The following is a 14933-nucleotide window of genomic DNA, read 5'->3' on the forward strand; positions in this document are numbered from 1 at the left end:
TATAAGATTAGTTTTCTGTTAAGATTTACTCTTATTGATAGATGATATTACGATTTATTCAAGCATAAATCTATATCATTTACCAAATATAGTGAAAATCTTATGACAAACTTAATACTAAAATATTATATCTTATCCAATTTAACTTGAACTTATTGTATCCCATTTTTGGATATGATAAATTATGAATTTAGAATCATTTAGTTTGTGTATTAAAACGACTTACTCTTTACCAAAAATAAAAATGCATGCCTTGTATTTATAAAGTCTTTATTTTTTGGGCAATTTTTACATATAGCAAATAAAAAATTTATATTTGTACGCTATAGCAAAGTTTGTATAATTGCGCTTCATACCAAACATAAAACTGTATAATTCGCTATACATATACAATTGTACAATTCGCTGGCCTATTTTGCTGCAATTGTATAATTCGCTATCCTATTTCACTGCGATTGTATAATGCGCAATTGTATAATTCGCTGCCTATTTCGCTGCAATATTTTTATAAAATTTGCTTTGCATACAGTTGAATCGAATTAAAATGTATGTATATTGCATAATTATAAGTGTATAGCAAGAAGATATATGTTTTTCTCTCGCTCTAAACAAAAACAGAAACACAATATATACACTTCTGTTGTATAAAGCTAGAAAAAATTGTATTTCACTGCAATTGTATAATCTCAATTGTATAATCCGTTGGCCTTTTTATCTGCAATATTTGAAGTAAAATGTTTGTAAATTGTATAATTAAGTGTATAACACGAAGATATATATTTTTGCATTTGTATATACAATTTTCTCTCGCTTTATACAAAACAGAAACAAAATTTATACACTTTTGTGTATAAAGCGAGAGAGGCGAGCGAGAATGGAGAGTGGCGAGCGAGATTTTTGGGAGAGAGACACCTGACAAACTTTAGCTAACGTTTGTTATGGAGCACAATTAAATCAAACCCTAACTACTCCATTTATTTTAGCTTATTAATTTGCTATATGCGGCCACTCAAACTTGTCCCGATTATTCATTTAGACACCTGAACTAGGATTTATACCTATTGAACACCTAAATTATCAAGAAATGTGCCTATTAAACACAAAATGCTGATGTGGCAAAGTAAGTGTATCTCACTGCTGCTGAGCGCGTGAATGCATTTTTTTATTTTTTTAAAAATATTTATACCTACTTTATTGACACTTGGCATGCATTGACTAAATATATATAAAAAAAATTAATTTAATTAAGCATAAATCTTTTAAATCATAAAAAAAAAAAAACCACACTCATTTTCCTTCAACCCACCATTTTAAAAACTTCAAATTTCTCTGCTTTTGTTATGATTTTTTTTTTCATTTTTTGTAAACAAAACGTCTGCTGCATTTTCAAGAAGAAGAAAAACTGAAACATTTGGAGTTAAAAATTGATCAATATCTGTATTTTTTTATTTTCAATAACTCCAATTGAGCAACTATCACCATTCATAAACTTATTAGAAATACTATAAAATATTTGATATAATTTTAATTTCTCTTTGTTGTCGATTTTAAAATAATTTATCAAGGTCGATTATATTTATAAAATCGGAATAGTCGTCAAAGGAATAACATATAATGAAGAAAATGAAAGAGAAAAACATTTGGTGGATGAATTCGAAATGAGATGGGGTTAGGCATTTTTTTTTTTGTTATAAAGAGGAATGGTGATTATGGAACGAGAGAGAAGAAGAAGAGAAGAAGAAGAGAATAAGATGAAGAAAAAAGGACAGTAAGATAGATGGGATGAGGTTAGGTGGGGGTGAGGGGAAAGATTTTTTTTTAATTAATTTATTTTTTTATATATTATTAAAGGAAGGAAAATATTCTTTATTTTTTAAAATTAAATTAATGGGCCCATGTGCCACGTGTCGTAGTTCTATTCGTACTTTTTGTCAAGATAAAGAGTGTGCGTTACACGCACAATATTTGTAAAGATAGTTGTTATTTTATGTTCAATAGATAAATATTTATTAATATTAAAGTGTCTAATAGGTAAGAGTCTCAGGTGTCTAAATGAATTATGCAGATAACTTTAAGGGCTATCGATGACTTAGGCCTTTACAAATCGTGTAATTCGAGTATACGTATCATAATTACATTTTGGACCCCACTTGATGCGACCAGTGGTTCCATACTTATCTCATGCTTTAGCGTCATCCACGTGATTTACACGTGACTCCTCCTCCTTCCCTTCTCTCTCCACATAACCCCAATTCACTCAGATTCACTTTATCTCCCATAACCATTTTATGGTAACTTTTTTTGCGTATTTTTGAGTTTTAGGAGGAAACTCACCGGCGAACGGTCGACGATCATGAACCAATCTCAGCTTCTGAACCGGAGTTACCACCCTTGGCCACCACCTTTACCACCACGGCCCACAATGGTACCGGAAAACCAACAAACTTTCCAAGTATTACAAAGGCCTTGTTTTACTCCCGGGAGCGTAAACCGGAGTGATTGGAAACTCCAAAACCTTTACAACTTCGATTTTCAGAAACCCCACCGTTTGAACAAACCCCGCCGGTTTTTTCAGAAGAAGAAACAGAGAGATAATTATCGTTTTACCCCTTTCACCCCGCATAACACGACATCGTTCCTAATCCGTGCGAAAAAATCCGGGGGAATTACTTCTTTGGTTTCCCCTTGTCCGGTGACTCCGGCTGTTTTACCGACGCCGAAGTTTTCCCCGGCGAGGGAGATTTTAGCTGATGTAGCGAAGGAAGAGTGGGGTGTAGACGGTTACGGGTCGATGAACGGGTTGATCCGGGTCCGATCACCTGAAAACGAGCCAGAAGAAGAAGATGAAGGAGAAGGGGTTATTGTATCCTGGAACAGTGATGTTGAGGAAGTGGAGAAGAGGTTAAGCCATGACTTGAGCCGTTTTGAGATGATCTATGACCCGAGAAATGGTGGGTTGGGTCGAGATACGTATGATTTTGGTTACAGAGTTGACGATGTGGAGGAACATATTGAGAGATTGGAGGAGGAAAACATGGAGTTGAAGGAGAAAATGTATGTAATGGAGAGGGAATTGGAGGAATTGCGGAAAAAGGTTCGGTATTTGGAAGGTGAAGATGATAATGGAGATGGAAACGAGTCGGATAATGAAGCTGGTTCTGAGAAAAGTGTAGGAGATTGAGTTGGCGATGGAGAAGAAGAAGGAGGATCTGTATAGTTTAGTTTTGTATCTAAGTGTAGATCTTAGATTAATCTTCTCTTTTAGTTGTTAACTTTTAATGAGTAGAAGTAATTGTAGTAGTAATCCTTTGATCTGACTAATAAAACTAGATCAACTTTGATTGCTCAATCAAGCTGAATATTTTAGTTAGTCACATGCTTAGTTTAATTGCAAGTTACCAGTCTTGAAGAAGGCCATCTAATTGATCATCACTGTCTTACTCGAGACGAAGTAGGGATGAGAGAAAAAGACTCGAGAAAGCGTCCTTTGAAGTTTTGTTTCATCTTCACCACTTTTTCTTTGTAACTTCTTTGACTATTTTCAAGTACCTCGTATTTCTTCAGGTGTTTTTTCATAGTTACCTTGTGTAAGCATTGATCGTTAGCCACTATAAATCGTTCTAGACCGTCATGATATTGTTGCCAAATTATTTAGAAACTGAATAGGATGCAAACATGTTTGTTTAAGTATGAAGAGATTGATATAGAGCTTTTCATGAATTGAGAAAGATTGTTGAAGATATTGTATCGATTGATTTTCGACAGAGATGATAACATGATTCGATTATATAATTGATCATCATTTGAGTAGATTTGAAGCTTAATTGTGGTTAATTTGAGTTTGGGAAATAAAAACCTAATCGTTGTAGGTTCTAAGTGGTAGAAGACGTTGATATTGTTGCCACTAGAATAACGACCTTATGTTAAAATTCTATTGACAAATGTACCATTACCTATTTACCTATAGTTTTAAGGGAAAAAATTGATCATTTTTTTACTTGTGAAAAAAGGCCAACATATTATCATTCATCATGAAGACCAACTCTAGTCAATATTTATAACCACAAGGATAAACATAACCCTAATATAAATTGTTTTTGCAAAATTTTTAGGCATATTTAAAAGCTTTTCCCTATAAACATTTTATGCTCTGCAATCTCCATTAAACTATTTTTTCTTAAAATTTTGACCTAGAAAAAATTGGGGGCACGTCTATATATTTAAATTAGGCGTGTATTTGAAAATATATTTATCCAATTTAAGATCAAGATCAAGCTTAACTGTGTATTTAAAACTAAATGATGCATGCATATATAAATTTAAAATTTTAATATGAATGAACCAAATGAAGCAACTTATAAAAATTACCAAGTATTGCGTTATGGCTGAGATTAATTATAATCTCAAATGGATGTTTGGATATTATTAAATCAATAGAATACAAGTAGCTTACTATACTGTTTTGAGTCTCATCACAGTTAGTGGAGGAAGCTTCTCTTTAATTTCAATTGCCCCCTTTGCCTACTGTGCTATATATATTTTTATTTACAATTTTGAAAGAATATTTGTACATTTTATGTGATTATTATCCACCTTTATGCTTATTGTCTATTTTACGCTTTGTGAAGCCAACTTTATAAATATTAGGTTGAAATTAATAAAACATGTATGATAATTGTTTTTATTTAAAAGTAGAAGTGGAAATAAAGCATGTATTAGCACAATTGTTTTTATTTTTCTCTTAATTAGGAGAAGAGAGTAGTCAAATCTTCTTACAGAATTAATTTACTGATTTAGAAGAAGTAATCATGTTATAAGTTGTTAAATTAGAATATAGAAAAGCAAAAAATGACAACTTTGGATTTGATCTTTTCCCTCTCAGTATGCTAACAGCCAAAAATATTCGTGCACAATGCATCGAGAAAAGGAAATGATAATAAATTGGATCTTATTTCATTAGGGGAGAAATATTTGGGGCGTGATCAATATAAATGTAAGACATGAGCCGAAACAACACCCTCAAATGATAAGTACTTGACATGCGGGGTTGTTGGAGGAGGATTGCCCAAGCCTTATAAGGAGTCCACTCATCTTATTAACCATTGAGATTTTTGTCATTATGTGAAATTAGTCTTAGGTACCCAAAAGCTAGCCCAATGAAATTAGGTCTTAGATCTTACTTCTTAGACCTAACTCGCACCCCAAAAGTGAACCAAAAGTTAACTCAAAGGAAGGAGGATTGCTTAAACCTTATAAGGAGTCCACCCATTATGCTTAGGTCTTAGATCTTAGGCCTAACTCACACCCCAAAAGCTAACTCAAAGGGAAGAGGATTGTTCAAGCCTCATAAGGAGTCCACCCATCTCATTAACCACCGATGTGAGACTTTTGCCATTCTTTAACAATGATCTCCTTGGACAAACTTGCCTTCAGGTGCTAACTTTTGAGGCTGAGTTGGATTATAGCTCGCAAAAATATTGAAAATCTAATCAATGCGAACATACATAAAACCATTCAAACATATATAGGGATGAAATAATACTTCAAAACATGTAATACAAAGATTCAAACAAAAGGAAATACTTGAATACAAGTGAATGTGAGTGCATGATATTGAATGTTGATAGAAGGTCAATAATAGTAATAACCCCCTGATGGCCCAACGTAGCTAGCAGCATTGTCCATAGCTTGAAGTATGATCATGTTTTTCATGTGTTGTTCTTTCAATCTGCGCTGAGCTTCATAATATGTTAATTCTGACGACTCCTCTTCTTCTCCTCCTCCTCGTAAATTGTCTGCTGAATTTTCGTCTTGAGACGATTCAGATACTGGCTTCCTTTTGGGATTTTCTCCTGGATTCTTGTCTGTTTTTTTCTTTGTTTTCCTTCTTGTTGGTACTTCCTTTGGTTTCAGAATCTCTTCATTTTCTTCTTCTGATTTGTCTGCTGGTTTCTCTACTGTCTTCATTTTGGGATTTAGTACTCTAACACTCTTGGCAAATTTTTTCTCTGTTTTCCTAACTGGATCTTTTGTTGATGTATTGAATACTTGTTCAGTAATTTCTTTGTTGATTGGTTCTTCCAGGTTTGGTTCCATGATCAATGCATTTTCTTCTGCTTCTGATAATTCCTCTGCTATTTTCTCGACTGGAGATTCAACTACTACCTTCATTTTGGGATTCTGGGATGTTTTTTTATCTGTCATCCCCACTGAAATTTTTGTTGATTTACTAATGACAAGTTCTTCATTTGATTTCGTGATGACTGCATCTTCTTTTGGTTTGTTGACATATTTAGAAATGCTACTACATTCGATATGTGTTCCAAAATCACAATCAGCACAATAGTACAACCAAGAATTATGTTCTACTTTTCCATTACAGAGATCACAAACAAAAATGCAACTTTCATCCTCATCTCCAAAAGAGGAATCAAATATAAGTTTAAGTTCATGATAATGGTGTTGGGGAAGTAAGACAGTTTGGGGCAAAAGGGCACATTGCATGTGCAGATCAAACTCGCAATGAGCACAACTTAAGCTACATGATCTTCCTTCAGATCCACAGGCATTGCAAGTAAAAGATCGGGTCGAATAAGTAGGAGTTGGAAGAAGGGTTAAAGGGTGAGAAGGATGAGAAGGGTGAATCAGAGAACGAGGCGCGTTGAGGCAGTTGTCATGGAGGTAAAAATTGCAAGAGATGCAACCATGAAAGGGCACAAAAATGGAGTTCTCACAGGCTTGACATTGAAGTTCCTCATTTTCATCAAGAACAAGTTTTCTCAAAATATGATGGTGGCTGAAATGTTGGTTATCTTGATATTTCATGTCTCTCAATTTGCTTAGTCGATCTCTATGTTGTTTCTATGTGTTATTTCTTTTTAGATTTAGATAGACATGGTTATATGCATTTCTTGAAAATGAAGTATATGAATTTAGTATATCCACTATCAAGTTTAATTGGTATATCTTATTCTTGAAGTCAACTTCTGACGTTTAATGATTATGAAGAGATCATAAAAATAGTGTGAAATCTACGTAGACATGACTACATATTTTGCTTGTAAAGCTGGCTAATCAAATATTTTACAAAAACCCGATAGAGTTGCTTTAACTACAAAACCATGTATGTTTCTTGGGGTGTGTTTGGTACGATGGAGGTTTTTTTTCTAAAAATAACAGACTTTTTCTTATTTCTTTTTTTTTTTCGTATTTGATAAATATACTAAATATTATCTAAAAAGATATTTGTATAGAATTTAGACAAACACTACAAATGTGGATGAGGTGGAGGTGTTGGGGTACGCAGGGGCGGGGTCTATGGGAGAGTTTGCAGGTTGTGCGAGCTAGTTGGGAGGGCGGAGAGGAAACACATGTTGCGAGGTAGGGTGGGGAGACAATCAACATGAAATTGTTACTTATGAAATTTATTTTTCTTGTGCGTATACTTTCACAAGGAAATCATTATCATGATATTTGTGAGTTGTTTTTCTTGATAAATTAAATATATAGAACCATTAAAAGCTAAATAAAGTGGAAACTAAATATAACGATCACCATATTCTATCATGACCTCGTCTTATTACAGGTTTAATATCTTTATATTTGAACAATCACAATAAGTTTTTTTTTTGAATAATCACTCTATATATTAAAAGTTCACGCGTAATAGTATTGTTAAGAAGCTGAATTGGAGAGTGAAAACTCCATTGAAGAGTGAAAGGAAGAACAGAGAAGTAGTGGAGAAGAAGAGAAAATCTGATATTGAAAACTTAACCTCCTAATTCTAATTACAAGCATGTATAGAATGACTCTAAGCCACAACTAATTTACTGCCATTTCTAACAAACTTACTAACTAACTAACTAACTATATTTACACTCTTAACAATGTGTAATTACAATTAGTAATGCTAAGGAACTTGTACATATTTAGTTAGTTCTTTTACACCCCCCTTCAAGCTAGGAGCTATGAAGATGTTCTTCATTCCTAGCTTGGACATTAGATATCTATGATGGCCTTTTCCAAGTGCCTTGGTAAGCATATCTGCAGGCTGTTCTGAAGATGGAAGATAGACAGTGATAAGCATTCCATCCTTGATCTTTTCTCTAATAAAGTGACAATCAATATCTATGTGTTTTGTTCTTTCATGAAACACAGGATTGGCTGCAATCTGCAATGCTGAAGTACTATCTGAATGAACAGACACTGGTAAAGAGATATCAACTTCTAATTCTTGAAACAAACCAACAGTCCAAACAATCTCTGCAACAGTTGAGGCCATGGCTCTGTACTCAGCCTCAGCTGAACTTCTGGAAACTGTAACCTGCTTCTTAGACCTCCATGAGATAAGTGATTCTCCATATTTGATTAAGTAACCAGTAATTGATCTCCTGTTGTTTATGCATGAACCCCAATCAGCATCACAAAATACTTGTAAACTATCTCCCCCAGTTGATGACATTAGAATTCCCAAACCTGGTTCTGTCTTCAAATACCTGACCAGTCTGAGTGCTGAATTCATGTGTGAAACTTTTGGTGCATGCATAAACTGACTTAGACATTGAACTGCAAAAGATATGTCTGGTCTAGTGGTGGTGAGATACAATAACCTTCCAACCAATCTTTGATAACTTGCAGGATCCTCAAGAAGTGTATCTTTATGTGAAGAGTCCATGTGATCATCATATTCTGTGGAAGTGAGTTTTAAATTCATTTCCATAGGTGTTGATATTGGTTTAGCACCTGATAATCCCATATCAGCCAGTAACTCTAAAGTATATTTCCTCTGGTGTATGAGTATCCCACTGTCACTTCTAGCAAACTCCAATCCAAGAAAATATCTTAGTTCTCCTAAGTCTTTAATCTTGAATGCATGTTGTAAAGCTGCTTTAGTCTCATGAATCATGTTTGAATCATTTCCTGTTATTAGTAAATCATCTACATACACTAATACCACTACTAAACTGTTGTCCTTCCTTCTAGTAAACAAAGAAAGAGTAGTCTCTATTGCTTTGAATGAATCCTGAATCAATCAAGGTGGTAGTTAGTTTAATATTCCACTGTCTTGAAGCTTGTTTAAGACCATAAAGAGATTTCAACAATCTGCAAACTTGATCACTGCCAACTTTTCTATTAAGACCTTCAGGGAGTTTCATATATACTTCTTCATATAAATCTCCTTGTAGAAATGCATTGTATACATCCATCTGATGTATTATCCAGTGATTTGCAGCTGCAATAGACACAACAGACCTCACAGTTGCCATCTTCACCACTGGAGAGAAAGTTTCTTGGTAATCAAAACCTTTCTTTTGATTATACCCCTTAGCAACTAGTCTAGCCTTATATCTCTCTACACTTCCATCTGCATTATATTTGATCTTGTATACCCATTTACAACCTATAGCCCTTTTATCCTTAGGCAATGTCACCAGTTCTCATGTGCCATTATCTTCTAGTGCTTTGATCTCATTCTTCATAGCCTCTATCCATCTAGGATCTTGTACTGCCTCTAAGTAACTTGATGGTTCAGTTTCAGCAGAAAACTTTGAAACAAAACTTTGATATGTATGTGATAATCCCTCATAGTCTAAGACTGATGCAAGAGAGTAATTACACTTCTTAGAACCAGCTGTGACTACATAATCTTTGTGCCAAACAGGAGGCCTGGAGTTTCTGCTTGATTTTCTTAAAGGTGATGGAGTAATGTCACATGAAACTTGTGATAAATCATTTGCACAATCCTCACAATTCTGAGAAGAAGGAGAAACACTGTCTTGGCAAACATTTGAAGAAGTAGAATCTGCAACTAAGATGTCATAATCAAACATATCTGATGGATGGACAAGCTGAGTCTGTTTAGAAGTGTGATCATGAAAAGGAAAAACTGTTTCCAAGAAATTTACATCCCTGCTAATGAAGAATTTCTTATTTTCCAAATCATATAGCTTGTATCCTTTCTGAGTCGTACCATACCCCATCAAAACAGCTCTAATTGCCCTTGGACTAAACTTGTCATGTGTAGTAATGTTAGTGACAAAACACAGACACCCAATGACTCTCATGTAGTCTAAAAGAGGAGGTCTTCCATATAATCTCTCAAAGGATGATACATTCCCTAAAGTTGTAGAAGGAATTCTGTTCAACACATGAGTAGCAGCATGAATACATAATCCCCAAAATTTGTCAGGAAAACCAGCTTGAAATTTGACAGCTCTTGCAGTTTCTAAAATATGTCTGTGTCTTCTTTCCACTACCCCATTTTGTTGAGGTGTATATGGACAAGAACTCTCATGAATGATGCCATGAAGTTTAAATAAATCATCACAATTGGTATTGAAGAATTCAGTGCCATTATCAGATCTTATCCTTTTAATCCTTTTATCAAACTGAGTTTCTATTTCAGCAACAAACTGTTTTAGCAAACTAACAACATCAGATTTAAGTCTCATTAAGAAAGTCCAAGTCCATCTAGAATAGTCATCAACTATAGTAAAAAAATATCTCATACCATCATATGTTTCAACTCTATAGGGACCCCAAACATCCATATGAAGAAGCTGAAAAATACATGTAGAACTACTAGTACTGTGTGGAAAAGGCAACCTTGTCTGTCTAGCTAGAGGACAAATATCACATTTATGTAAAGCAAACTTATTACCAAACTTGTGAAATGATGAGATCTTTCTGATGACTCCCATGGGAACATGTCCCAACCTTTGATGCCATATATTTGCATTTGCCTCCACACTCTGAATAGTTGTCATGCAATGATGTGGTTGTTGTAACACCTTATTGTGATTATACTGACCATGTTGAGAGTAGAAAGTGTAAAGTCCATCTTCCTCTTTACCAATCATTCTCACCTTCCCAGATCCTAGATCCTGTAAAACACAACAACTTGGGTAAAATGTGACACAGCAATTCAAATCTTTTGTCATTTGAGACACTGACAGAAGATTGAATTTGAAAGCTGGTACACACAATACTCTTCTAAGAACATCACCTCCTCCTATGTGACAATCTCCAACATGTGAAACCTTGGCAGAAGTACCAGTTGGCAGCTGAACTTGACCTGCATTCTCTACCATAACTGAATTACATAAACATGTATAGTCTCTTACTATATGATGGGATGCTCCAGTGTCTATAATCCACTTCATAGAAGCATTTGAAGACAAATGATTACCTGTCATATTTGATGTACCACTTATATCTTCAAGGTTAGTTTGATCAAGCATTTTTAGTAATTTCTGATGTTGTAATGGAGTGAACAAAGGCATCTGAGAGTTGTACTGTGAAGAAGAAACACTTGGAGACTGCATTTGCATCTGATGATTGTAAGGTGAGGCATCTGTCTTATCACATTGATACTGTTGAGATACATGTCCTGCACTATAGATAGAATTTCCAGCAACAATTGTATCTCTTTTGCCTTTGTATTCAGCAGGATACCCAATCAGTTTATAGCAATCACTCTTAAGGTGACCAGTTTTGTGACAGAAGTCACACTTTAGAAGTTTATTACAATCATTTCTCATATGACCTTTGATATTGCAGTAATCACAAAAAGCATTTGGATTATAGGATCTTCTAGGCTTGTGACCACCAGGACCAGAATTAGATGTAAACATTGCAGTAGGAACCATATCAGACATTATCCTACTTGATCCAGCTACCATCCTTTGGATTTCATCTTGATTAACCATAGCATATGCTTGATTGATGCTAGGAAGTTGTGGCATTAACAGAATTTGACTTCTAGCCTGACTATAATTGTCATTAAGCCCCATTAGAAACTGTAACATTCTCTGATGTTGTGATTGCTCAAAAAATTCTTTAGATCTAGAACATGTACAAGCTGGAGGAGGCATTATAGAATCATATTCATCCCACAAATCCTTCAACCTAGAGTAATACAATGACACAGACGAGACACCTTGAACAAGAGTAAAAATCTCTTTATGCAGCTGAAAAATACGAGAGCTATTTACCTTGTTAAACCTTTCCTTAAGATCTTCCCAAATCAAGTATGAATTTGAGCAATAGAGAACTCCACTATGAAGATTTTTACTTACATTGCACAATATCCACGAAACAACTATGGCATTACAACGATCCCAAAGTCGAATCAAGTCCCCTGTGAACTGTGTCTTCTTCACTGTTCCATCGATAAATCCAACCTTATTCTTTCCAAGCAAGGCTAACTCCATAGCCTTGCTCCATAAGGTATAGTTATCACTTCCAGTGAGTAAGATCCCAACATTCAACGATCCAGGTGAATCTGATGGATATAGATACAAAGGATGAAGATGATCGAAAGAAGAAGGTGAAGCTGGTATGGAAGTTTCTGAAGCAGTTCCTTGAACCTCCATGAAATCGAAAATTAAGAAAATCAACTGAAATAGCAAAATCCTTCACTGAATGTGTAGGAATTGTCCAAATCTAGGCTCGTGTGGCTCTGATACCATGTTAAGAAGCTGAATTGGAGAGTGAAAACTCCATTGAAGAGTGAAAGGAAGAACAGAGAAGTAGTGAAGAAGAAGAGAAAATCTGATATTGAAAACTTAACCTCCTAATTCTAATTACAAGCATGTATATAATGACTCTAAGCCACAACTAATTTACTGCCATTTCTAACAAACTTACTAACTAACTAACTAACTATATTTACACTCTTAACAATGTGTAATTACAATTAGTAATGCTAAGGAACTTGTACACATTTAGTTAGTTCTTTTACAAGTATTGACCTTTTCATGAATATAGTTTATCATTTATTTTGATTAGTATCGATAGTTGACGTGTGTATCGACACACTTATAGTGATTCTTCGTAGAAAGCTCACACACGTGATAATTCAACTATGAAACTAAAAAAATTGCATTACTTAGTGTGTTTTTGTCGTTTCAGTCTTCAGTCTTCTTCCTCTTTTCTTTTTTCTTGAATATATATTTTTACAAGGAGAGGACTAATATGGTTATCATTCTGCCAAAGACAGTAATTCTGGAGAACAAAAAGAGGCAAATCAAAATCTAGTTCGTAATAAATAAACATAGAAACCAAAGGAAAAACATGATTATCAAGGATACAAAATTTGAAAGAGGAATAACATAACAACAATAAAGCATTTATTTTGCAATAAAAACTGAAAAAAGCCAAGCGGAAGCATTACATATATATATATATAGTGTACTCCTAGATCGTGTCCAGTATAGCACGTCTTCCTCGTGCCTCGATCTGAGCGCCAATTTGAGCTGCCATAAACCGGTCATGATCATCATTTCCACTACTGAATTCGCATGGGAATTCCAGCTTGAGTTTGAATTTTGACTTGGATTTGGATTTGGAATTGGACGCTGCTGTTTGGGGAAAACACCGACTTCAGGATTAGTTATTACACAGTGCAAGTGTGACGCGAAATCACACCCAGCACAGTAGTACAACCAATTTTCCCTACTCATTATCACATTGCACATATCACAAATGTATACGCTGTTCTTATCTTTGTATGGAGAACCGAAGTTGAGCTCCAATTGATGTGGGTGGTTATTAACAAGTATTGAGCTAGGACTGGACGCACATTGCAAGTGAATATCAAAGTCACAAGCAGCGCAGCTGAAGCAAAATCCATTACCAGCAGAGCCACAAGCCTTGCAAGTATAGGAATGACTCGAGTAAGATGGAATTTGGTGAAGGGTCAAGGGATGGGAAGGATGAGACGAGTGATTGAGAAAACGCGGAGCATTGAAACAGTTTTCGTGGAGGAAATATTGGCAGGTGTTGCAGCCGTAGAAAGGCTTGTTAGTATTGTTTGGTTGCTCACAAGCATTGCAATTGAGTACTGTTTCAGTTGGATTCACAATTAGTTTCAAGGCGTGTTGATGACTGAAGTGTTATTTATCTTGAGATCCTGCATTTTTACCCCGGTTTTGTCTTCCCATTTTTTTTCCTTGTAATTTTGTTTGTGCAATATAATGGATGTGTATTAGAGAGTTAGGTTAGCTAGGTGCAAGTGATGATTTACATTTATAGATATTTTATTTGTTTCCTTTGGACGGCTTTGCTTCCATATTTTCTCATTTTTTGCTATAACAATTTGGCCAATTGATTGACTAACTGGTATCCATTGGCTACGTACTAAAATGGGGTCGAGCATCTTCGTTTTTTTTACTTTGACTAAAATGGCTCTGAGAATATTAACAATTCACAAGTCAATTATGTTGAGGTTCAGCAGCACACTTTCTTCTCTTACAAGTTGGCATTACATCAGTCATTTTCGTAAGTAGTGCTGCTCGACCACACATTGGAGTCTGATTATTGCATCGTCCTAATACTAATCAATTTATCAGGCAAATAATTATCTCAGTTGAGATTTTTCAATGTGAATTCAAATTTAATTGTGAACTCAGATATGAATATCAGACATCAGATAAAAAAAAGGAGATCTATCTAGATTTATAGATTGTCGTCTCTGAGGTATAAAACTGTAAAATTATTTCGGCGAATTGATGACTTTGGAAGTCAACTTTATTGAGGTTCATGGATGTTGCGGCAAAAATCAAGTGTTCGACTTTTTGATCTTAGCAAGTTGGCATTTTTATCATTCATTATCCTAGGGCTGACTATTGACTATTACTTAAATCATTTAGATTTTGTTATAATATGCATTGACAATGAACGCCTTGGAGTTTGATTATCGTAGACCGTAGTGTCTCAAAATTAACTTGCCAAGTGAACAGTCATATATGTCCGCTAAATTTTCATAGTTGTAGATTTTCTATATCGCATTATTTGAAATGGAACTCTTTTGATTTAAATGCGTCAATATGAAATGTTTTATACATCGAGCTGCTCTTACATTTTCAAATTTTTATTGTGCTTCTCACCCCTTACTTCTTTTAGCCTTTCTAGTGTCATGATTTTGCGAAGCC

General features: G+C 34.7%; 3 protein-coding genes across 3 annotated transcripts; 1 reads left to right on the top strand and 2 right to left on the bottom strand.

Annotated features, from left to right (window-relative positions):
* The first annotated feature begins 2353 nt into the window (after positions 1-2353).
* Positions 2354-3181, top strand: LOC104647952 (uncharacterized). Its single transcript, XM_010323856.3, has one exon. The coding sequence runs from the start codon at positions 2354-2356 to the stop codon at positions 3179-3181; it is 828 nt and encodes a 275-aa protein (XP_010322158.2).
* Positions 3182-5501: 2320 nt separating this feature from the next.
* LOC104647902 (uncharacterized) lies at positions 5502-6907 on the bottom strand. Its single transcript, XM_010323756.4, has one exon. The coding sequence runs from the start codon at positions 6823-6825 to the stop codon at positions 5632-5634; it is 1194 nt and encodes a 397-aa protein (XP_010322058.2). The 5' UTR covers positions 6826-6907; the 3' UTR covers positions 5502-5631.
* Positions 6908-7909: 1002 nt separating this feature from the next.
* LOC138347201 (uncharacterized mitochondrial protein AtMg00810-like) lies at positions 7910-9266 on the bottom strand. Its single transcript, XM_069294893.1, has 2 exons — positions 9111-9266; positions 7910-9022 (listed from the first exon to the last, which is right to left on the bottom strand). Exons 1-2 carry the CDS (start codon positions 9264-9266, stop codon positions 7910-7912), a joined length of 1269 nt encoding a protein of 422 aa, XP_069150994.1.
* Positions 9267-14933: the final 5667 nt, after the last annotated feature.

This window comes from Solanum lycopersicum, chromosome 1, assembly GCF_036512215.1.
Source record: "Solanum lycopersicum chromosome 1, SLM_r2.1".
In the NCBI taxonomy this organism is placed as follows: domain Eukaryota; kingdom Viridiplantae; phylum Streptophyta; class Magnoliopsida; order Solanales; family Solanaceae; genus Solanum; species Solanum lycopersicum.

Coding starts and splice junctions, on each gene's coding strand:
- LOC138347201 (XM_069294893.1), bottom strand. CDS start 9,266: ATGGCAACTGTGAGGTCTGTTGTGTCTATTGCAGCTGCAAATCACTGG. Junction 9,023..9,110: donor GAAAAGTTGGCAGTGATCAA/GTTTGCAGATTG, acceptor TGATTGATTCAG/GATTCATTCAAAGCAATAGA.
- LOC104647902 (XM_010323756.4), bottom strand. CDS start 6,825: ATGAAATATCAAGATAACCAACATTTCAGCCACCATCATATTTTGAGA.
- LOC104647952 (XM_010323856.3), top strand. CDS start 2,354: ATGAACCAATCTCAGCTTCTGAACCGGAGTTACCACCCTTGGCCACCA.